At 42.5% G+C, this 24,204-nt stretch overlaps 1 protein-coding gene across 6 annotated transcripts; it reads left to right on the top strand.

Moving 5' to 3' along the window:
- The first annotated feature begins 1,928 nt into the window (after positions 1-1,928).
- Positions 1,929-20,463, top strand: ZBTB24 (zinc finger and BTB domain containing 24). 6 transcript variants are annotated; one of them, XM_012554429.2, is made up of 7 exons: positions 1,929-2,054; positions 2,702-3,687; positions 7,350-7,517; positions 8,023-8,106; positions 8,804-8,887; positions 17,775-17,856; positions 18,653-20,463. In XM_012554429.2, exons 2-7 carry the CDS (start codon positions 2,727-2,729, stop codon positions 19,347-19,349), a joined length of 2,076 nt encoding a protein of 691 aa, XP_012409883.1. In that variant the 5' UTR covers positions 1,929-2,054; positions 2,702-2,726; the 3' UTR covers positions 19,350-20,463. The 6 variants fall into 6 exon arrangements, 5 of the variants coding, with proteins under 5 accessions (XP_012409883.1, XP_023583410.1, XP_023583411.1 ...); XM_023727641.1 differs by having other exon boundaries at positions 1,976-2,054; positions 2,689-3,687; XR_002823316.1 differs by lacking the exon at positions 18,653-20,463 and having other exon boundaries at positions 8,724-8,887; positions 17,775-17,840.
- The last annotated feature ends 3,741 nt before the right edge of the window (positions 20,464-24,204 follow it).

Raw genomic sequence — 24,204 nt, 5'->3', positions numbered from 1 at the left:
CCTGCCTCTCTTCATAGAGCTTATGCTCTAGTGAGCAGTCACCGAATGAGGGAGTGGGAGCACCTGGCTGAGCTCGCCTCTGAGTCATCTTCAGCTGTTGGATTGAGGATTTGTGGAGGACCAGTGTTTTTACTGCAATCTCTTGCAGCAACGAGAAGCAATGGATCAGGCAAGTCATTGGATTGACCTCTCTTCCCGCTGACTTGTAAAAGTCAAGCAGAACACCCCCCTATCCCACTTGGACCCATAAATCCAAGTATTTAAAGGCAATTCAGAAAGAAGGGGAAGCCTCACAGAAGGGGCATATGTGGCTAGAGCTAGTTTTAATAAAAACTATTAAAAATTTAAAAGAAGCAGGCTCTAATTATACCTTCAGTTTCAAAATCATGGAGGCTACAGATGACATCCTAGGGATCTAGAAGGGGGGGTAAATTATAAGCAATTAGGTATTGGCAAGGCATAAAATGAAATGGAGAAAGTGCTGAAATATGCAGTTAAAAACAGAAGTAGGTAGGGACTTGTCATGGATTGAATTATGTCCCCCCAAAAATGTATCAGTATGGCTGGGCCATGATTCCTGGTATCGTGTGATTTTCCTATATGTTGTAAATCCTGCCTCTATGATGTTAATGAGGTAGGATGGGTGGCAGTTGTGTTAGTAAGGCAAGACTCAATCTGCAAGATTGGATTGTGTCCTGAGGCAATCTTTTGAGATATAAAAGAGAAGGGAGTAGAGAGACCCGGGGTCGGGGGGGAACCTCATACCACCAAGAAAGCGGTGCCAGGAGCAGACCGTGTCCTTCGGACCCGGGGTCCATGCAGAGAAGCTCCTAGTCCAGGGGAAGATTGATGAGAAGGCTGACAGAAACAGAAAGCCTTCCCCTGGAGCTAACACCCTGAATTTGGACTTTTAGCCTACTTTACCGAGAAGAAATAAATCTCTCTTTATTAAAGCCATCCACTTGTGGTATTTCTGTGATAGCAGCACTAGATGACTAAGACAGGACTAGATATGGGTGGGACTCGTAGATCATGTTAAGAAGCTATGAATTTACTCTTGAGAGCCTTGATGGATTCTAAGCAGGAGCCTCGGGTGGATTCCGACTCATAGCGACTCTATTAGGACAGAGTAGGACTGCCCCATAGGGTTTCCAAGGCTGTAATCTTTAGGGAAGCAGACTGCCACATCTTTCTCCCCTGATGAGTTCAACTGCCAGCTTTCAGTTAGCAGCCGAGTGCTTTAACCACTGCACCACCAGGGTCCTTAATTTTAATATAACAGACATGTATTAAACCAGGCACTAAGCCCATTGTATACATGATCTCCTTTACACCACAGCAACCCTATGAGGTTGGCAATAGTGTTAACATCTCCACTTTTACAGGTTTTTTACACGTAAATCAATCAAGATTAAGAGTTTAACCTACCCGAGATTCCTCGGTACCCAGGTCTGTCTGACTCCAGCTCTCCACTGCTTTGGACAAAACAATGGGGAGTGGAGACAGAAAGGAGGGGGCAGATGTGAAACAGATTTAGGAGGTAAATAATAATTATCATTATCATTAGATGATGATGATGATAAATGTAAAAGCGATTTTATTCGTTCCCCACACATGTGTGAACTTAATGCCAGGTTCGACACTGGGGAGGAACTGGCAGTCTACTATTACATGAAACTTCCAAATATGCACGGTGACAACGTCACTCCTGCCCAGCGGCCCCACTTCATCCCCAAAAAACGATTCCCGCCTGGGCTCCGGGGGTGGTGCCTCACGCCTAACTTCCCGCGCCGGCCCCGCCCCGCCCCGTCGCCGGGGGCGTCTCCGCGAGCCACGTGGTCAGGCGTCTGTGCGCAGGCGGCTCCCGGCGCCGGCGCTTCCGGGTTGGCGGCGGCCGCGGCTGCGGCGTAGAGGTAGGAGTTGGGGCGGTGCTAAAGCCCCAGCGGAGGAGCCGCGGAGCTGAGGTTCAGGGCTGCCCCGGCGCGGTGCGCTCTCCACGCCGCTCGTCTTCCAGCTGCGACCTGGACCCGGTCCCTGCCGGATGCACCAGAAAGGTAGGTACACCCCGGGCCCAATATCCGTGGGCGCCGGGTCCCGCGGCCGTGTGGACCTCTCCCCAGCCATCCACTCCCCTGTCAGGCCGAGGGTCCCGGGCGCGGATTCCCTCGCGCTGCCGCTCTCTCCCTGACCGGCCCCAGCCTCCGGGGAATCGCCCGCCCTTGACTCCGCGCGTCCTCTGACGCCAGCCCGGCTGTTGCAAGCTGCATTTCCAAAGCAAGGCTGATGCAGCTTACGTTACTATTATTACATTGCAGCTACCCCAAGATTCACTTTGCATATGTACATTTTCTTTACCTTTTTCATATTTAAATTTCACTGACGAAATGGTTAGTAATAATTGAAATTGAGACAGTGCAGTTCTCATTCCCATAGGTATGCAGTCAGACAAAGATGGTCGATCCCAATTCCTTAATTTTACGGAGGAGAAAACAGACCCTGAAAGATTACATGGATATTGGGATTTCACCCAGATAGTTAACGGTACAACAGGAATGAGAACTCAAAAGCTAAGTTTTTTAAATTGACTTTTTAAAATATAAATGGTAAAATGGGGTTCACAACGTGAATAACAGGTTCATTTGCGTTGGGATTAACCTTATTAGATGATGCTTCCTGCTTTTTCAATAGTTTCTTATTTCAGGTTTAAGCCTTAACTTATAAAGAAAATGGCAGAAGCATCAGAGCAGCCTTCTGGACATCTTGTTGTCCACTCAGACACTCACAGTGACTCCATCCTGGCCAGTTTTGAGGATCAGAGGAAGAAGGGCTTTCTGTGTGACATCACTTTAATCGTGGAGAATGTGCATTTCCGGGCCCACAAAGCCTTACTTGCTGCCAGTAGTGAATACTTCTCAATGATGTTTGCTGAAGAGGGGGAGATCGGCCAGTCCATTTATATGCTGGAAGGCATGGTTGCTGACACGTTTAGTATGCTACTGGAATTCATCTATACAGGTTATCTTCATGCTAGTGAGAAAACTACAGAACAAATCCTGGCAACTGCTCGGTTCTTAAAAGTCTATGACCTGGTAAAGGCTTACACAGACTTTCAGAATAACGATAGCTCCTCAAAGCCAGCGACTTTGAACACTGCCGGTGCTCCAGTGGTTGTTATTTCTAATAAGAAAAATGATCCTCCCAAGCGGAAACGGGGCAGACCAAGAAAAGTCAACAGTTTGCAGGAGGGAAAATCAGGACTGGCTGCAGAGGAGGAAATACAGCTAAGAGTGAACAATTCTGTTCAAAATAGACAAAATTTTATATCTAAAGAAGGAGACAGTGGTATACTGAACCAACAGATTCTAGCAAAAGAAATGGAAGAATCTCAGCCAACTTGTGAGTCAGGTGGAGTGGAAGTAATGCCAGCTGAAAAAGATGAGAACTGTGATCCCAAGACCCAGGATGGGCAGGACAACCAGAGTCGGTACAGCAAGCGGAGAATTCGGAGATCTGTCAAACTTAGAGATTACAAACTTGTTGGGGATGAAGATGACCAAGGTTCTGCCAAAAACGTCTGTGGAAACACTGGAAGGAGAAAACACCCTGGCCCAGAGGCCCGCTGTAAAGACTGTGGCAAAGTCTTTAAGTACAATCACTTTTTAGCAATCCACCAGAGGAGTCACACTGGTAATTACACTTTTGTAGCTTATTGGAATGTGTTTTGGAATTTGGTGTAGTAAAGATAATAATAATGTTGTTGTTAGCTGCTGTTGAGTCGACTCTGACTCATGGCTGTCTTACATACAACAGAACAAAATGTTGCCTGGTCCTGTGTCCCCCTCACAATTGCCAGCATGTTTGAATCTGTCGTTGCGGCTGTTGTGCCAATCCATCTCACCAAGGGTCTTCCATGCCCTTGTTGGCGCTCTACTTCAGCAAACACAATGTCCTCCTCTAGCAATTGATCCTTCCTGATGACGTGTCCAAAGCAAGCAGGTTGGACAAAGTCCTACTGCGGTCCATAAAGTTTTCATTGGCTCATTTTTGGAAGTAGATTGCCAGATTCCTAGTTTGTCTTAGTCTGGAAGCTCCACTGAACCTGTCCAGCATGGGTGACCCTGCTGGTATTTGATATACTAGGGATATAGTTTCTGGCATAGCAGCATGCAAGCCACCATAGTACCATAAACTGATGGTGGTGAATGATAATAATAGCTATGATTTATTGTGCAACACAATTTATTGTGACACACATTGTACGAAAGCCTTTATACGTGTTATTGTAGTTAATTCTCACGGCAATTCTATGAGGCAGGTAATATCCCCCATTGAACAGATGAAGAGACCAAGTCCTAGAAGGCTTAAGTAACCTGCCTATGGTCACACATTTAGTGACAGCTGGAATTTGAACCCAGGTAGCCTGATTCCAGAACCCCTGTTCTTATTTGGAGTTATTGTTGGTTCAAGGCCATCTAAGTTATGTTTCCAGCTGAACTTTTTAGCCTTAATTTACAGGTATCAAGCTCTAGCCAAACTTACTCTGCTTTCTGATTCTTGAACATGCTTTATTCTTAACCACAACTATGCTTTTGCTCAGGTTGTTTCTTCTGTCTGGACGGCTTTCTCACACAGCCATCCAGCCATAAATGCTTTCTTCCTTTTGGTCCCTCTAGCCAGTGCTGGCCAATAGAACCTGTTGTTATGACAATTTTATGTATATATATATATATGTGTGTGTGTGTGTGTGTGTAAACGTGTGTATTGTTGTGTGCTGTCGAGTTGATTCCAACTCATAGCAACCCTATAGAGCAGAGTAGAGCTGACCCATAGGGTTTCCAAGGAACAGCTGGTGGATTCGAACTGCTGTCCTTTTGCTTAGCAGCTGCAGCTCTTAACCACTGTGCTACCAGGGCTCCCGTATGTGTGTGTGTATATATATATATATATATACGTATATCTGCACTGTCCAGTACAGCAGCCGCTAGACACATTTGGCTATGGAGCACTTAGTAGCAAGTACAGCTGAATTTTCAAAAATTTAATATAAATTTGAATAACCACATGTAGCTAGTAACGACCATATTGGACAGTACAGCTGTAGCTGATATCCCTTCCTCCTTTGCGCTCTCTCGAGACCCTTAAGCCTCTGCTTTGGGTCAGGTTTTAGTTACCACTTATATAGGGGCTCTGGTAGTGCCGTGGTTCAGCATTTTCCTGCTAACCAAAAGGCTGACAGTTTGAATCCACCAGCCGCTCCTTGGAACCCCTATGGGGCGTTGGAATCGACTTGTATTTTTTGTTTTTGTTTTTTTAATATCCTTTGGAGGGCAGTGATGGTTCAGTGACAGAGTTCTTCCCTTCTACACAGGAAACCCAGATTCAATTCCCAACCGATGCACCTCGAGCGTAGCCACCACTTACCTGTCAGTGGAGGCTTGTGCGTTGCTGTAGTGCTGAACAGGTTTCAGCAGAGCTTCCAGACTAAGACAGACTAGGAAGAAAGACCTGGTGATCTGCTCCTGAAAAATCAGCCAGTGAAAACCCTATGTATACCAATGGTCCAGTCCTGTTGGGTGTGAGGTTGCCATGACTCGGGGCCGACTGGATGGCAGCTAACAACAACAACATATATCCCTTGGTTTAATTGTAAGCCTGAGTGTAGGCATTAGAACTTAAGTCTCCTCCTATCATCCAGCAGCATCTAACACCTGTGGTTTAGACCTGACTGCACATTACAGTCACCTGGGAGCTTCTAAAACTACCAGTGTCTGGGTCCCACCCCAACAACTTCCTGTTCAGTTGTCTGGAGTTTTAATGTTTTTAAAAGCTCCTCAGGGATTTTAAGTGCAAATAGGTTGAGAGCCTGGATTCTGGTACTTTGAAAGAAGTAGACACTTGGTATGTATTCATTGAACTAATAAATTCTGTTTTGTAAGTTTGGTTATTATTTTTATCAGCGATATATAGGTGCAGAGTTTAGAGAGTTTACATAGTTAAGAAAGGCTTATTAAGAAAAACAGCAGGTAGGATCTTCCTTTGCCCTGGTATTCTGAAATTTTGCAGTGAATCACTTTAGTGTGGGTCTGCTTTATTCCATTGGAGTGGATACCGGGTAGGTCTGTATAGTCTGATAACTCATATCTTTCAGTTCTAGAAAATTTTCTTGAATTATTTCATAGATGATTTCCTTCCCGCCGTTATTTTTCTCTGTCTTTACTTTCTGGAACTTCTGCTATTTGGATGTTGGAACTCCTGTATGACTTTCTTATCTTTTCTCATATTTTCCTTCATTTTTTGCTCTACTTTCTGGGGAATTTCACTTTATCTTTCAACCCTTTTTTTCTTTTCTAATCTTATTTTTTTATGTCTAGGAGCTCTTTTTTGTTCTTTAATTTTTCTTTTTTTAATAGCATTTGTTTCACAATGTACTGTCTTACCTCTGTGAGCATGTTAATAACAACATCTACTTGTTTGTTTATTTTTGGTGTTTTCTTCACCCTGGACTGTCTTTGTTTTCTGCAAGTTGCCTTTTCCTGTGTTTTGGTCTCTGCTGCTACTAATACTTTCCTAGAATGGTCTTTTTTTTTTTTTTTTTTTTTTTATATTTAGTGTTAGAAAAAGCTAAGTGGCAATTTTGCGAATGTGGATAGGGCCTGCAGCCAGTGGCCTCACTGGACTTGGTGTGGCTGGACCCCTTTCCTTGCTCATGCCTGGCATCGGAATCTTGAACTCTCTTACCTTGGCCCCTTCACATTCCAGGAGAAGACGTTTCTGCTGTCCCACTTGGAGGCTCTAGGTCTGGCTGCCAGTGTCCTGGAGCACGAGGGGGAAGAAGGCCAGGGAGGTGTCATTATCTCAGATGTGAATTTTGGCTTGCTCTCCCTGTGGTAGTCCCACTCAGCTGTGCCTGGTGACCTCCAATCCAGAGACCCTTTGTTTTACCCTCTTCAGAGAATACTCTCCATCTTCTGTTTAGGGGAGGGCCAGTCTACTGGCTACATGGAATGGGGGACTAGATCGGGGTGGGGATGGGGGGGTGCTAACTGCCTTTGACACAGACTGTCAGCTGCCCTTAGTCACCCCCGTTTTCAGAGTTATCACATGCCACCAATTCCTAAGACTTTTGGAGGCTCAGTCTTAAAAATTAGATTTGGTCTCCAGTCTCCTCACTGCTGGCTTCAAATTCGCCTGTTCCTGCTTCCAAAATTATATTGCTGATGTTCTCTTCCTGTTCATTGTCCTTTGGGATCTATGCCTTTCAAGAGAGAACCCTTTATTGTCATTTTAATTTGGGAGGGAAAGGCAGAGGATTCTTACTTAACACCATGCTTCTGGGGCTCTTGTTCCAGGGGAGCGACCTTTCAAATGTAATGAGTGTGGAAAAGGTTTTGCCCAGAAGCACTCCCTGCAGGTCCACACCAGGATGCACACCGGCGAGCGGCCGTACACCTGCACTGTGTGTAGCAAAGCTCTGACCACCAAACACTCGCTGCTGGAGCACATGAGCCTTCATTCAGGTAGCCCTGCTTGCACCGGGGGGTCCAGCTGCCACCAGTCTCCCATTCCCTGGGTGGACATACCTGAAATCTAAGTGGTCTTCTCTCAGCTTGGTATCATTTCCCACGTAGTGTCTTAGAAAGGTGGAATTATGCATCTGTCACAGTGTAGCTTAGAGTTCTGCACAAAACTAGGGCTTGTACACTGCCTACTGGGACTTCAGTGCGCAAATATGTTTTGTTTAACCACCAGAGGTTAGAATTATTTCACGTTGAATGCCTTTGAGGGAAACCTGAATTCTCCAGTTCTGCCTCAGTCTCCACCACTCCCTATTGCCTCACACGCTTTTGCACATTTATGTTACTGCCATAAACTCTGAAGGCATTTCGGTTTGCAGACAAGTCACTTGTATTATTTTGTGGAAAATGGGCACCTGGGCCCACTGTGGTATTTACCTTGTTAGTGAGCATTCTAGTTCTGTATAGTTTTTGCAAGTTTTAGTGTTTTTTTTTTTTCCCCCGGCAGGACAGAAGTCCTTTACCTGTGATCAATGTGGAAAGTATTTCAGCCAGAAAAGACAACTAAAGAGCCATTACCGAGTCCATACAGGTACAGTAAAGTAGGAGAAAATTTGGACTGGGGGGAACGCAGATACAAATTAATAGTTTCTGAAACATTAGATTCAAATTGTAGATGATAAGGGAATGTTAAGGGGAAAAGATCTTAAAAGCAATCTAAATTAGATGTCCTTTTGTTATTCTCTACTATCATCCGATTTATATTTAATTTTTATACTGTGGTTTTTGTGTGGCACACAGAAACCCTGCAGAATTGGTGTCTTTCAAAAGCGATGCTTGACTAAGAGGGCGCCAGGTAATTGGTCGCTAGTGGTGGCCAGACAGAGACGTCAGCATACCATGGCTCTCAGTCGTGGCCTTCTCCCACCTGGCTCTACCCATTGTCCTTTTTTCTTTCTTGTCAACTGATAAGAAAGGAAAAGAGGGGTTGGGAATGTCATTTGAGATCATTTGACCATAGCCGCACCAGTGCTTTGACAAAAAAGGAGGTTATATTTAGGAAGACTGGAAGGGTCCCAGCTCTCTTGGGGAAGCAGTGTATTCTCATGAGTTAGGGTACATAGGAGAATATTAACTGTTACCAAATTAATTTTTAAAAAGTTAATGTTGTTTTATTAAAATACCATATTTAAAGTGATTATTTTTCAGGGAAGTGCTTTAACACAAATCACTGAAGAAATGCAGGGAGAGCATATATGCACTGACACTTTTTTTATTGTTGCGACAAGGCCACTCATTACCGGAATGTAACCACTGCCATCGCAAATTCATGGATGTGTCTCAGCTAAAGAAACATCTACGAACACACACAGGTAAACTCCATCTCCTCGTTCCTTTCTAGTACATTTTATGTTTTCAGGAGATTGATGAATGAAGCGCTTTGAGTCCCCTCCTCAGACTGTGGTTGGAAATATTTATTATAAATTGGTTGGGAATTTTACAAGTAGATCATTTAAAAAGCCCAAGCAGAATGCTGTTAGCACTGTTCTGTGGGAAAGTTTACATCTCTTTGTAAATTAGTAAAATGGAAATCACTTACTGAGCACTTTCTGTGTGTGGAAATTCATTTAATACGATAAAACGGTACAAGTCTGAGTCACGTTTTGTGTTTGACTCATTTACTTCAGCATTGAAGATTATCAAGATAGCTTTTTTTAGAAGAGGAAGGAAAATGAAGCATGCAAAAAGGTAGCATAGGCACTAAGAATTTTTCCAGTTTCTTCTAGAATCAGCGCTTATGTGAGTATTGCAGCCTCTAGAAAAGTCAGCCTCAGGGATGAAGAGGAGGCAGGACTGATTAGCGCAGCTCAGATTCTTTCACTGAAGATCAGAAATGTAGAAATGTAGAAATGTGGGTCTCTAAACTTTTTGGCAAAGAGCACTTCCTAAAAATAAGCCTCTTAGATTTCCTAAGAAAAATTTTCCATTTTAGGTTGATTACTTAATGGTTCTGTTAAAGTATCTACCAAAAATACATGTCAAACTGGTTTATGTGGCTTTGGACAATTTTTTTAAACACAAGTTATTCTTCATAAAGTCAGTAAATGTCACAGGGTATGAGTTTCATATCCACAGTCTTTCCATAAACATTGTCATTAATGGGTTCTGTGAAATTTAATTCATTCTACGAGTGAATTTGACTAGTATTCATTGGTCACCAGGCACTGTTCTAGGCCCTGAGGATGTAGCAATGAATGAGGTGGAGAGAGCCCTTGCTCTTAAGAGGCTAATATTCTAGCAGGGGAGACAAAGAGCAAATAAATATGTTAACGTGTAGGTGGTAGATAAATGCTATGAAGAAATAAAATGTAGAGTAAGAGGACAGAGCCCAGGAAGGGGAGCTGTTGTGTGGGGCTGATCTGGGAAGGCCTTACTGATGAGGTGGCTTCTTAGGTGGAGATCAAATGCAATGTAGAGCGAGCCACTGTGGATATCCAGGAGAAAAACATGCTAGGCAGAGGAAACAGCAAGTGCATAGCCCTGAGACAGGAGTGCAGCTGACCTGCTGGAGAAATGCCAGGAGGCAGGAGGGGCCAAGGCAGAAGGAGGGAGTGGTGTAAGTAGAAATGAGAGGCAGCTGGAGTCTATGTAGTGTGAGGGTTTTCATTCACCTTAGCTGCAGCTTTACCCACCTGAGAAGCTGAAAAAGAAAAACCTGGTCCCAACCCGAGATTCTGATTAAATTGATCTGGGGTAGAGCTTCAGAGTAGGTAGTTTTAAAAGCTCCCCAGGTGATTCTAGTGTGTTCTTAGGCTTAAGAAAGAAGCCCTGGTGGCGCAACAGTTAAGCATTCACCTACTAACCAAAAGGTTGCCAGTTCGAACCCACCCAGCAGCTTTGCAGGAGAAAAGACTTGGCAATCTGCTCCCATAAAGATTACAGCCTAGAAATCCTTATGGGGCAGTTCTACTCTGTCACATGGAATTGCTGTGAGTTGAAATCGACTCAGCGGCACCTAACAAGAAGGCTTAAGAACCTGGAAGATCACAGTGAAGACTGGATTGTATTTAAGGCTTTAAGGAGAGTAGCAACATGATGTGACTGAGAATTTTAATAGGATCACTGCAGCTACCATGTGGGATGGGGTAAGGGATGGCCAGGATAGAAGCAGAGAGATCCATTTGGAGGCTGTTGTGGTAATCCAGGGGAGAGAGAGGGTGGTGGCTTGGCTCAGTGTGGCAGCAGTGGAAATAGTGACAGGTAGTCCGATTCTGGATATATTTTGAAGGAAGAGTCAACTTGGCTGGATGTGGGGTGTGGGGGGTATGAGTGAAAGAAAAAGGAGGCAAAAGCAACTAGAAGAATGAAAAACTGGGGAAGAGTGTGGGAGGAACAAATCAAGAGTTAGATTTTGAACATGTTGGGCCTGAGATGTCTATTTGACATCCAAGTGCAGATGTGGAGTAGGTTGTTGGTACTTGAGTCTGGAGTGCAGGGCAGAGGTGCAAGCCAGAGATAGGCATTTACACACTTACTCATCAGCCTGTAAACAGTATGTGAAACTGTGATAAGAACACCTGGGGGTTGAGTGTGGCCGGAGAAGAGCGGAGGTGGCTTGGTCTGGCTGAGTAGTGCAGAGGTGAAACATGCTGTCTCAGTTTTTGTCTTTTAAACATATGAGTTAGGGGTGTTTCTGGTCTTTTGAGTAGAATGAGGTCTTGAAAATAAGAATGAAAAGGAACACAAGTTGTCTCCCTTATAATTCCAGCAAACTAAACGCAGAAGAAGAACATGGAAGATTGTGATGGGTAAAAAGGAGGCAGAAAGGGTTCCGTGACGTAGTTTGTATGACTTAAGAATCAGAAAAGAAATCGAATCCATCAAAAAATTGGGCTCGATGGAAATATTTGGGAACAGATAAGGGTGTTGCTTGAACAACATGCTGAACATAACGTCACTGAACTGTGCATGTGAAGAATGTTGAAGTGGCAAATGTTTTGTTACATGTTTACATACACACACAGAGAAGTGGGCTCATAGAGGTCAGGGACTGTTACTCATCTGTCCCTAGCACAGAGAATATGCCCAGTATTTGTTGGCATTGGAAAGAACTGGTGTGCCACTTCCCTGCTCCCCGGGCGTTATGTGGGATGTGTAGGGAGAAGCTTCCTGTGGAGCTGTGCTCACCTTTGCAGACAGTGGTGTTAGCTGATTGAGGAGGCAGGCCGTACTGAGAGGGCCAGGGCAAGAAGCACTGATTGCTGCAGCAGGGCATGCTCTGTTAGAAAGTGAGATTGTCATCTCTTAGTTCTTTAAGTGCAAACTCTGGGTTAGATGTACTGCACCAAGTACTAGGGAAGTCAAAGATAAATAAGAGATGTCTATTAAGAGAGTATTGTCCATGAGGGGCATGGACATGTTTGGAAATGGAGGCAAAGTGGCAGGCAGGCAGGCAATGCCCGTGAGGTCACCACAGCTCAGGGACTAGATCTTGCCCCTGTACCTGGAGTCAGTCTCCCAGGGACTAAGTCAAGCAAGCCAAGCAAACTCACAGGACCAATTAACCAGCAGATGTATTTATTAATGTAAGAAAGGGACTACACCTTTCCCTTGCCTGCGGTATTTCCTTGCTGACATCATTGTACCTGAGAGCCAAGTTAGTAATTAGAAGGTTGCTTGGCGAGCTGTGGGCAAGTCAGGAGAATTAGTCAAGGCCATGGAGAAGCCTGGTCAGCCAGCTGACCCCACAGCACAGTCCCACCACTCCAGGGTCTCTCTCTCAGATGGTTTTAGACTCTGATTCCTACCCTGTGGGCTCCCACTTGTGTAGATTGCCCTGCCTAATAACACATAAGAAAGTTAATTAAGTCACAGCTTTTTTTCCTTCTTTTTAAGATAGTATGCCTCATTTCTTTGGATTACGTTGGAAGCTTCCTGAATCTCCTCAGCTACTTTTTTCCGGATCCTCTATTAATGTTCCTCATTCCCATGTTCCTGAGATCTGGAGGCCCCTTGCTATAACATACCCTTTCAGAGTCCACATGCCATCTCTTCAGAATCTTAGTATAGCATTGTAAAGAGCCATGGTAGAGATGTGCTCACAGTGTGATGAAGTGATTCACTTTCCCTGAGAAAGCATTCCAGAGAAAGGGAGTCAGCTCTGGATGGACAAAAGAAGTGGAAAGAGGAGTTCCAGGCAGGAACAGAGTATCCAAAGCCTGAGGATGTGAGAGCCGGGGCCGCAGTGAGGGAATCCACAGGGGCAGGTAGGGTGGGATTGCCAACAGTGGGCCCGGCCCGTAGTGAAGACAGGTGCAGTGCCGGGAGGAGGAGGACCATGAAAGATGTTAAACAGGGAGGAGGATTTGTGGATTGTGTGTTTTGATTTGTGTATTGGAAAGAACTCAGGATGTCCCAGGAAGATGGACAGAGAGAAAAGTTTCTGGGGATGAACCAAGTGGGAGGCTCTTCAGGGAAGAAAGATGAAAGCCTGCAGGTCAAGGGAGTGAAACGAAGAGATGTGTTTAAGAGATGTTTAGTCTGTGAAAAAATATTTGCTACCTACATGACAAAGTGTTAATGTCCCAAATGAGTAAAAAGTGAGCACTCCAATAAAAAATTAGTCAAAAGAAAGGAACTTCACAGAAGAAGATGTAGGAAGGGCCAGAGACGTGTAAAAACAATGTTCAACTGCATTAATCATCAGAGAAGAGGAAGCATGCTTTTTTTTCCCCCATTAGATTGGCAGATCTGCAAGGAAGCAGGCATTTTTATGTACTGTTGACTGCTAACCAGAAGGTTGGCAGTTTGAATCCACCAGCAGCTCCTTGGAAACCCAATGGGGCAGTTCTGCTCTGTCCTGTACGGTCACTATGAGTCGGAATTGACTCGATGGTAATAGGTTTAGTTTGGGTTTTCTGGTTGGTAGGAATATATTTCAGGAACTTTCTGGAAAGCACTTGGGCAATATGTATCAAAATGTAAACTGTCCAGTTATAAAAAGATGTTTGCATAAGGATAGTCATCATAGGATTGTTTATGATGTCACATGCTTAAAAATGTCCTACATATCCATCAGTAAGGGATTAGTTAAGTAAAATTTGGGCAGTATATGCAATGGAGCACAATGCAGCCTTTTAAAATGATGGTGTGGCTTTGTTTGACACTGCAGAACAGCATGTACTGGATGATGTCACGGGTGTAAAATTGTGTACTCGTGTAAATGCCCAAAGAGATGTCTGTAAAGACATTCATCACAGTGTTAACTGGCTGTCTCAAAAGAAGAGAATTTGGAGTGGTTCTTACGCTCTGTACTTTTCAATATTACTTGATTCTTTTACAGTGAACATGAGTAATTTTTTAATAAAAACAAAGCTATATTCCACAGTGGGAAGAAGGATACTTTGCAGTTAAAATGTTTAAAACTAGATTACCAGTTGAACATAAGAGGGGAGAGAGAACTGGAAGCATCCTAATGGCTGTTATGCCTCACTGGGGCTGCCAGTAACCAAGAAAGCTACTTCTGGTTTCAGGGGTGACTGTGGGAATCCAGCTGGTGATGCCCAACAAACAGTAGTAGGTACTACTTGGAGCTATATTTAAAAAAAAAAAAAAAAACATTGCTGTCGAGTCGACTGACTCATAGCGACCCTATAGGACAGAGTAGAACTGCCCCCATAGAGTTTCCAGGGAGCGGCTGGTGGATTCAAACTGCTGACCATTTGGTTGCAGCCATAGCACTTAACCGCTATGCCACTTGCAGCTATAGGGGGAGAAAAAAAACCCAAACCCACTGCCGTTGAGTCAATTCTGACTCATAGCATCCCTATATGACAGGGTAGAGCTGCCCCATAGGGTTTCCAAAGAGCGGCTGGTGGATTCGAACTGCCGACCTTTTGGTTGCAGCCGTAGCTCTTAACCACTGCGGCACCAGGGCTCCATAGGGAGAGGAGGGGGTGGTATTTACAGTCATCAGGGTGGGGGTGAGGTCAGTGGAGTATATTGCTAAGAAGAAGGTCTAGAAGGAAATCTTAAGTTGCTTAAACAGTGTCAGCATCCCCGTGAGTGGAACCTTTAGAGTCATATTTGTGTCTTTGCCCTTTCCTTTAACCACCTTTGTCTAATCCTCCTGTAACAAACTTCCTTCAGGTCCCACTGCCACCCAGGCCCTGTCACCTCATCTTTTCTTCCTTCTCCATCCACCCCCTGCTACCTTAACACCTAATGTGTAGACTACTGCAGGAAGTCCTGCCTGATACTACTGCCTCCAACCTCAGCCTCTCAGTCCACCCTACCCATAGGTTCATCTGCTTAGTATTTTTGTCATGTTGTTCTGCCGAAAACTTCCAGAGGCTCCACATGTCCTCTGCCTGGAATTTATGGCCCTTCATGGCCTGGCCTCACCTTTTTGCTCCACCACTCTTCAGAGTGAATCCCTATCCTTCTCATCCACACCATGTGGTCATTTCCAACACCGGCTTTTTGGTCACACTGTGTATACAGATACTCTGGTCCGAATTGCTGTTCCATGTGTCCATTCTAGCACATCGTGCCTCAACCCATATCCATCAGCTTGTCTGAACTCAACATCGTTGATACCATTCATTTTAATGTTTAGTCAGATACAGCCCTATGTTACTTGATTACTTGTGTATCTTGTCAGATAGACTGGGAATTAGTTTTGAGGCAGTAAGCATGTCTTCTGTGTCTTTTCTGTTTCTTAGCTCAATGTTTAGTACTTTGGAGATGGTCTGTCAGTGTTTTAGAACTGAATAACCTTAAAAAGGAGTGGGTAATCAACTGAAGGTAGTATGCTGTGTAACCCTGTTATCAGAAGGATAAATTAGAAGCTGGGGGAACAGGAAAACTTCCCCAGATTCACCTGGGCTAGGAAAATGTGTCTTAACTGTCCTGCTCGCTCTCTCAAAGAGCTTCAGCCAGAGAATGTTGTTTCGGGAAGGAATTTCTATTGTTTTGAACATTGGTCCTTAAAAAAACATTAGCCAGGAGAAAAATGTTCTGAGGTGTTGTAAACCCAGATTTTTTCTTTTTGAGTGTTTAGTTATGAATAAGTCAGTCTCAGAGACAGAGCTTCACAGAACTTTACAATCATAGATAAACAGAGCAGGCCCCCTGTCTTGCAATCTGGAGAGGGAGAAAACCAAGATCATAATAGGCCCCAAGTGCTCTAATTTGGAAAGAACTAAACCTGTTGCCATTGAGCTGATTCCAACTCGTAGTGACCCTGAAGGACAGAGTAGAACTGCCCCATAGGGTTTCCAAGGAGTAGCTGGTAGATTTGAACTGCCAACCTTTTAGTTAGCAGCCTAACACTTAACATCTGCGCCCCCTAATTCGGAAAGCTATGGAAAAATAATGACAGTTGAGTTAACAATGTAAAGGTGCAAACTTGTCCAAGTTGTTAACAAGTGTCCTCTGCCCAGATGGAGCTTAGAGAAATGTCCAGCCTGAATTTTCCAGTTGTTGGGCGTCGTCGAGTCCAACTCATACGATCTCATGTGACAGTAGAACTGCCCCGTAGGATTTTCTTGGCTGTAATCTTTATGGGAGCAGATTGCCGAGTTCTTTCTCCCGTGGAGTTGCTGGTTGGGTTCAAACTGCCAACCTTTCAGTTAACAGCCAAGCGCTTAGCTGTTGTGCCACCAGGATACCTTAAATTTTCCAGTAGATGTGAAAAGGAAAGCTAGCTACCCTTCCTCCACTTCAAATTATACTCATCCCTTGCCATTATCTGGTTAAGTGGGATTCTGCTGCTTTCGTTTTTTGTTTGTTTGTTTGTTTGTTTATTTCCTAGTTCCTTTGCCAGCATTGGGATCACTTAATTTTGTTTCTGGAGGGCATGAATAGTCTGTCGTTGTATGTGCAGTATACAAATTAACGCTGATGCTTGCTGATATTAATAAAACATAATGAGATTGGGAACAGCCGTGACTTCTGTGTGGACCTCAGTTTCCACATCTGTGAAATTCATTCATTCAACAGGGATTTCTTGAGCAGTGTGCCAGGTCCTATTCTAGGCACTGGGAAACTAGGGGAACAAATCCGTAAATCATCTTACATAAGAATAATGTGAGCTAGACAATAAACAAATAAAACATATAGTATATGAGATGGTGATAGCATTATGGGAAAACTAAAGTAGAGAGGCAAACCAAGGAATGCTTTAGGGGCAGGGGCTACTGATAAAATCTCCCTGGTAAAGTAACATTTGACAAAGGCATATAGGGTTGGTATGAGTCGGAATCACCTCGATGTCAGTGGGTTTGGTTTAACCCCATGAAGCAGTTATACTCTGTCCTGTAAGGTAGCTCTGAGTCAGAATCAACTCGATGCAATGGGTTTGGGTTTCTTTTTTTTTTTTTTTTTGGTTTAGTAGAGATGATCGAGTGAGCCATACGGGGAGACCCCTGGAGGAGATACACCAGGTAGAGGGAACAGTGAGTGCAAAGGCCCTGAGCGAGGAGTTGTTTGGGGTGTGGTGTTGAGGGGCCATCAATGATGCCAGAGAGGCTGGAGTGCGGTCGACCAGGGGAAGTGGTAGATGAGTGTAAAGACAAATGGAGAAGTGAGAGGTTTAGATCTGTGGTTCCTTGTAGAACAAGGACTTTGGCTTTTATCTTGGGATGGGGAACTACTACAGAGTTCACAGTAGAAGTGTGAAATGATCTGAACGATCCCTGTGGTGCTGCATTGATAGAAGATCTCAGGAAGCAAGAGCAGAAGCAGGAGACCAGTTAAGAGGACCAGAGGCTGGCAGGAAAGGTGGTGAGAAGGGTCAGATTCTGTATATATTTGGAAGAGAGATATAAATGTGAGTAATATATAATCATCCTAGTGCGCAGGGGTCCTTTTGAGGGTCAGGTAGGCTAATCTTTATAGGAAGTTCTTTGGAAACTATAAGGTAAGAGAATGTAAGTTGCTGTTATATCTAAAGCTGTTATATCTAAAGGTGAAAAATACAGGAGTAAATACTGTGTGTTCCTTTGTTTCCTGTGTCACCTCCTTGCCCAGTTTTAAAGACAAAGAACCGTGCCTTACACTTCTGTTTGTATCCTCTTAGCACTTAGGATACAGTGGTTTAGTACATTGTAGGTACTTAGTAAGTGCTTCATTTATTCTTCATGCTTATTGAGAGTTCAAATGATGCTGCCATTGTTCTTTTTTATATTGTGAAACTGTGGGGTGGTTTTTGCGTTTCTTTCGCTGAATGTATATTTCTAAATGCTTTCCTTTTTTTAGGTGAGAAGCCATTTACTTGTGAAATCTGTGGCAAATCTTTCACAGCAAAGAGTTCTCTTCAGACCCACATCAGAATCCATCGGTAAAGTTTTGCAGATATTTTTCTGACATTGAGTCCTCATTCAACTGTGGTGTTCAGTTGGGTGACATACTACCTATATAGTCCTTTTCCTCAGATTAGTACTCTGGTAGAATTTTCTGTGTAATTTATTTTCTCTCTTCAATAAAGAGATTCCTCACGTAGGCAAAATCAGGAAAACTGATTCTGACCAGTAAAAGTTTGCATTATGATTTCATGTATTTAATTTTAATTTGGGGATAGGGACTGGTCCAGAGCTTAAAACCTCAATTAAAAATTTGTTTATTCATGGTTTCTAAATAATTAGTTTGTTTACACAAATTACTTCCTGATTGGAGCTAAGAGTTCTTCTCATAGCATCAGAAATAATTAGGAGCTGTTTGAGTTTTATAGTCAAATATTTAGTCATATATATATAATCAGCTGTTAGAGTCTAAAAATTAGCTGAGAACTAAAAACAAAAAAGAGCCGTATGTGTAGTATATGAATATTTATTTTCTTATCTGAAGGTACATACTATGGAATCATAAAATTTTATCACATCTAACCCCATCTGCTGTGCTTTCTTCAGTACTACCCCCACTTTAATTTTTTTTTTCTAATTAGATTAGAAACTGAAGCCAGTAGAATTGTGACTTGCTCCAAATCCTTAAGTTAGTAGGAGAACCCATGACTTATGAGTTCCAGTCTATTTTTTCTATTTCATTTTTCTCTATTCTTGACTGCTTCTCCCTAAATAATCAGGCAAGGAATAAACAGGTATTTCAATTTTGAAAATAAAATTTCTGTTTTCTTGTAGAGGAGAAAAGCCATACTCCTGTGGTATATGTGGCAAATCCTTCTCTGACTCCAGTGCCAAGAGGAGACACTGCATTCTACACACGGGCAAAAAACCTTTCTCCTGCCCGGAGTGTAATTTACAGTTTGCTCGCTTAGACAACTTGAAGGCTCACTTGAAAATCCATAGCAAAGAGAAACATGTGGCAGACACCAGCAGCGTTTCCAGCAATAATAATTCTGAAGAGGTCAGGAATATTCTCCAGCTGCAGCCATATCAACTCTCTACCTCCGGAGAGCAAGAAATTCAGCTTCTTGTAACTGACTCTGTACATAACATCAATTTCATGAATGGCCCTAGCCAGGGAATCAGCATTGTCACAGCTGAGAGTTCCCAGAGCATGACCACAGATCAGGCTGCTAATCTCACCCTGCTCACGCAGCAGCCAGAGCAGCTGCAGAATTTAATTCTTTCAGCGCAGCAGGAGCAAACCGAACACATTCAGAGCCTCAGTATGATTGAAAGCCAGATGGAACCCTCCCAGGCAGAGCCGGTGCATGTAATCACACTCTCCAAGGAAACCCTGGAACATCTTCACGCCCATCAAGAGCAAAGAGGGGAGCTCCGTTTAGCTGCAAGTACTTCAGATCCAGCTCAGCACCTGCAGCTGACACAGGAACCTGGTCCGCCACCATCCACCTCAGCCCACGCCACTTAACAGGAGCAGAGCTGACCTGTAAACATGTTTGACTCCTCTCTCGGTCTCTACTCTAGAAGCCAGCCTTATCTGGATTGTAAACACTTGAAGTCAATTTTTCTGAAATGCCGACTTACAGATGCTTGCAGAGATGTGATAGCTAGCTGATGTTTGTAATGCTTTCCAGGCAGGAAGATGTGCATATCGTGTGTTACAATAATACTGACTTGGCTTTAGCATTTCAGTTTTAATGAATGGTTTTCATTTTCATCTACTATGTCTCTTAAAGACTGGGGCTGTTTTTCCTTGGGACATTTATTTAGACTTTTCCGTAGGTATTGATGTTTGCAGCCAAAGTTTATGGTCTTGCTGGTGTTTCCTGTTATACATTTTTATTTTTTAGAGCAAAGGAAGTCATATGTTGGTTGAATTGGGTCAAGTGTTTGCTCCACTTCCTCAGTTGCCCCTGCAAGATGACTACAGCCCACTCAGGGCTGCATATGACATAACATGTTTGGAGAATTTGTTCATTTAATGCTTCTAGTCCCCTAAGAAAGAGTAACTGTCTCTCAACATTTAATCTTTTGTATGCTACAGTGGCCTCTTCGTGTCATGCTTAAGGTAGACTCAAAGACATATATAAACTAAGTGTCTATTTTACTCAGTTTGTGTAACAAGAAAGCCAAAAGTATAGGATTTTTTTTTTTTTTTTAATTCTGAACTCACTTTTTCTTAGAAACATGGACTTAAATTTTAATGAAAACATCTAGATTGGCTCAAGACACCCCAAATAAATTATAAACAAAGCGAAGATGTTTGATCTTCATGATGAAGTTAAAGCTTTCTTAATTATCTTACAAAGATATAATTTTATTCAGTATAATTTAAGTGTTAAATGTACTCTACTGAATTCTAATTAATCTCTAAATATATTGATCTGTGTATTGTGTCTGATAATTTTCAGGAGATGGAAACTTATTGTAACTGAATTTTATTGCAAACGAGGGTAAATCCCACAAAATGGAGAAGTTATTTTTTTTAAATTGTGCTTCAAGTGAAAGTTTACAGTTAGTTTCTCGTACAAAAATTTATACACACACCATTGTTAATGTGACCCTAGTTGTTCTTCCTATAATGTGACAGCACACTCCTCCTTTCCACCTAGGATTTCCCGTGTCCGTTCAACAAGCTCCTCCTGTCCCTTTCTGCCTTAGCATCTCACCTCCAGACAGGAACTGCCCATTTAGTCTCACGTATTTACTTGAGCTAAGAAGCACTCTCTTCACGAGTAACATTTTATGTCTTATAGTCCAGTCTAATCATTGTCTGAAGACTTAGCTTCGGGAATGGTTTTGGTTCTGGGCTAACAGTCCAGGGGCCATGTCTTCTGGGGTCCCTCCAATCTCAGTCAAACCATTAAGTCTGGTCTTTTTATTAGAATTCGAGTTCTGCACCTCACTTTTCTCCTGCTCCGTCGGGGACTTTCTGTTTTCCCTGTCAGGGTGGTCATTGGTGGTAGCCAGGCACCATCTAGTTCTTCTGGTCTCAGGCTGATGGAGTCTCTGGTTTATGTGGCCCTTTCTGTCTCTTGGGCTAATATTTTCCTTGTATCTTTGGTGTTCTTAATTCTCCTTTGCTCCAGGTGGGTTGGGACCAATTGATGCATCTTAGATGGCTCCTCACTAGCTTTTAAGACCCCAGACACCACTCACCAAAGTGAGATGCCGAACATTTTCTTAATAAACTGTGTTATGCCAGTTGACCTAGATGTCCCCTGAAACCACAGTCCCCGGACCCCTACGCCTGCAGCTCTGTCCCTTGAGGTGTTTGGTTGTATTCAGGAAACTTCTTAGCTTTTGATTTAGTCCAGTTGTGCCGACTTCCCCTGTATTGTGTGTTGTCCTTCCTTTCACCTAAGATGATAATTCTTAGCTACTATCTAGTTAGTGAATACCCCTCTCCCTCCCTCCGCACCCTCGTAACCATCAGAGAATGTTTTCTTCTGTGTTTAAACCTTTTCTTGAGTTCTTATACTAGTGGTCTCATACAGTATTTGTCCTTTTGCGTCTGACTAATTTCCCTCAGCATAATGCCTTCCAGATTCATCCATGTTATGAGATGTTTCACAGATTCATCATTGTGTAGTATTCCATCGTGTGTATATACCATAATTTGTTTATCCATTCGTCCATTGATGGGCATCTAGGTTGTTTCCATCTTTTTGCTATCCTGAACAGTGCTGCAGTGAACATGGGTGTGCACATATCTATTTGTGTGATGGCTTATTTTTCTAGGATGTATTCCAAGGAGCGGGATTGCTGGATCATATGGTACTTCTATTTCTAGCTTTTTAAAGAAGTGCCAAATTGATTTCCCAAAGTGGTTATGCAATTTTACATTCCCACAAACAGTGTATAAGTGTTCCAGTCTCTCCACAACCTCTCCGACATTTATTATTTTGTGTTTTTTGGAGTAATGCTAGCCTTGTTGGGGTGAGATGGTATCTCATTATAGTTTTGATTTGCATTTCTCTAATGGCTAATGATGGTGAGCATTACCTCATGTACCTGAATGTCTTCTTCGATGAAGTGCCTGTTCATGTCCTTTGCCTGTCTTTAAATTGGGTTATTTGTCTTTTTGTTGTTGAGGTTTTGCAGTATCTCAGAGATTTTAGAGATTAGACGCTCATCAGATTTTTCATAGCCAAGTATGTTTTCCCAGTCTGTAAGTTGTCTTTTAACTGTCTTGGTGAAGTCTTTTGATTAGCATAAGTGTTTGATTTGTAGCAGCTCCCAGTTACCTAGTTTCTTTTCTGGTGTTTGTGCATTGTTACTTATGGTTTGTGTTCTGTTTATGCCATGTATTAGGGCTTCTAGTGTTGTCCCTATTTTTTCTTCCATGATCTTTATTGTTTTAGATTTTGTATTTAGGTCTTTGATCCATTTTGAGTTAGTTTTTGTGCATGGTATGAAGTATAGGTCTTGTTTCATTTTTTTGCAGATGGATATCCAGTTATGCCAGCACCATTTGTTAAAGAAACTGTCTTTTCCCCAATTAACAGACTTTGGGCTTTTATTAAATATCTGCTGCTCATAGGTGTATGAATTTATGTCTGGATTCTCAATTCTGTTCCACTGGTCTATGTATCTGTTGTTGTACCAGTACCAGTCTGTTTTGACTACTGTGACAGTATAATAGGTTCTAAAATCAGGTAGCATGAGGCCTCCCACTTTCTTCTTCTTCTTGAGTAATGCTTTATGTATCTGGGGTGTCTTCCCTTTCCATATGAAGTTGGTGATTTGTTTCTCCATCTCATTAAAAAATGCCATTGGAATTTGGATTGTGATTTCATTGTATCTGTAGACGGCTTTGGGTAGAACAGACATTTTCACAATGTTGAGTCTTCCTATCCATGAGCAAGGTATGTTTTTCCACTTATGCAGGTCTCTTTTGGTTTCTTGCAGTGCTGTCTTGTAGTTTTCTTTGTATAGGTCTTTTGTGTCTCTGGTTAGATTTATTCCTAAGTATTTTATCTTCTTGGGGGCTATTGTAAATGGTATCGATTTGGTGATTTCCTCTTCAAAGTTCTCTTTATTGTTACAGAGGAATCCAACTGATTTTTGTATGTTTATCTTGTATCCTGAAACTTTGCTGAAATCTTCTCTTAGCTCCAGTAGTTTTCTTGTGGATTCTTTGGGGTTTTCTGTGTATAAGATCATGTCATCTGCAAATAGAGATACTTTTACTCCTTCCTTACCAATTTACATGCCGTTTATTTCTTTTTCTAGCCTGATTGCTCTGGCTAGAACGTCCAGCACAATGTTGAATAAGAGTAGTGATAAAGGGCATCCTTGTCTGGTTCCCGTTCTCAAGGGGGAATGCTTTCAGACTCCATTTACAGTGATGTTGGCTATTGGCTTTGTATAAATGCCCTTTATTATGTTGAGGAATTTCCCTTCTATTACTATTTTGCTGAGAGTTTTTATCATGAATGGGTACTGGACTTTGAGAATACCTTTTCTGCATCGATTGATAAGATCATGTGGTTCTTTTGTTTTATTTATGTGATGGATTACATTGATTATTTTTTGAATGTTGAACCATCCCTGCATACTTGGTGTGCATCCCATTTGGTCATGGTGAATTATTTTTTTGATATGTTGTTGAATTCTGTTGGCTAAAATTTTGTGGAGGATTTTTGCGTCTATGTTCATGAGGGGTATTGGTCTGTAATTTTCTTTTTTTGTGGTGCCTTTACCTAGTTTTGGTATCAGGGTTATGCTGGCTTCATAGAATGAGTTTGGGAGTATTCTATCCTTTTCTATGCTCTGAGATACCTTTAGTAGTAGTGGTGTCAACTCCTCTCTGAAAATTTGGTAGAATTCTCCAGTGAAACTGTCAGGGCCAGTGCTTTTTTTTTTGTTGTTGTTGAGAGTTTTTTAATTACCTTTTCAATTTCTTCTTTTGTTATAGGTTTATTTAGTTGTTCTGCCTCTGTTTTTGTTAGTTTAGATAGGTAGTGTGTTTCTAGACATTTGTCCATTTACTCTAGGTTTTCAAATTTGTTAGAGTACAATTTTACATAGTATTCTGTTATTTTTGATTCGTTAAATTTCATTTGGGTCTGTTGTGATATCGCCCATGACATTTCTTATTCAGGTTATTTGCTTTCTCTCCTGTTTTTCTTTCGTCAGTTTGTCCAGTGGTTTATCAATTTTGTTGATCTTTTCAAAGAACCAGCTTTTGGTCTTGTTAATTCTTTCCATTGTTTTTCTGTTCTCTATTTCATTTAATTCTCTAATTTTTATTATTTGCTTTCTTCTGGTGCCCGAGGGCTTCTTTTGCTGTTCTCTTTCTACTTGTTCCAGTTGTAGGG

Source organism: Trichechus manatus, unplaced genomic scaffold, assembly GCF_000243295.1.
Source record: "Trichechus manatus latirostris isolate Lorelei unplaced genomic scaffold, TriManLat1.0 scaffold00017, whole genome shotgun sequence".
NCBI classification, from domain to species: Eukaryota; Metazoa; Chordata; class Mammalia; order Sirenia; family Trichechidae; genus Trichechus; species Trichechus manatus.
Note: the sequence above shows the minus strand (reverse complement) of the source record. Positions and strands in the feature narration are given on the sequence as shown.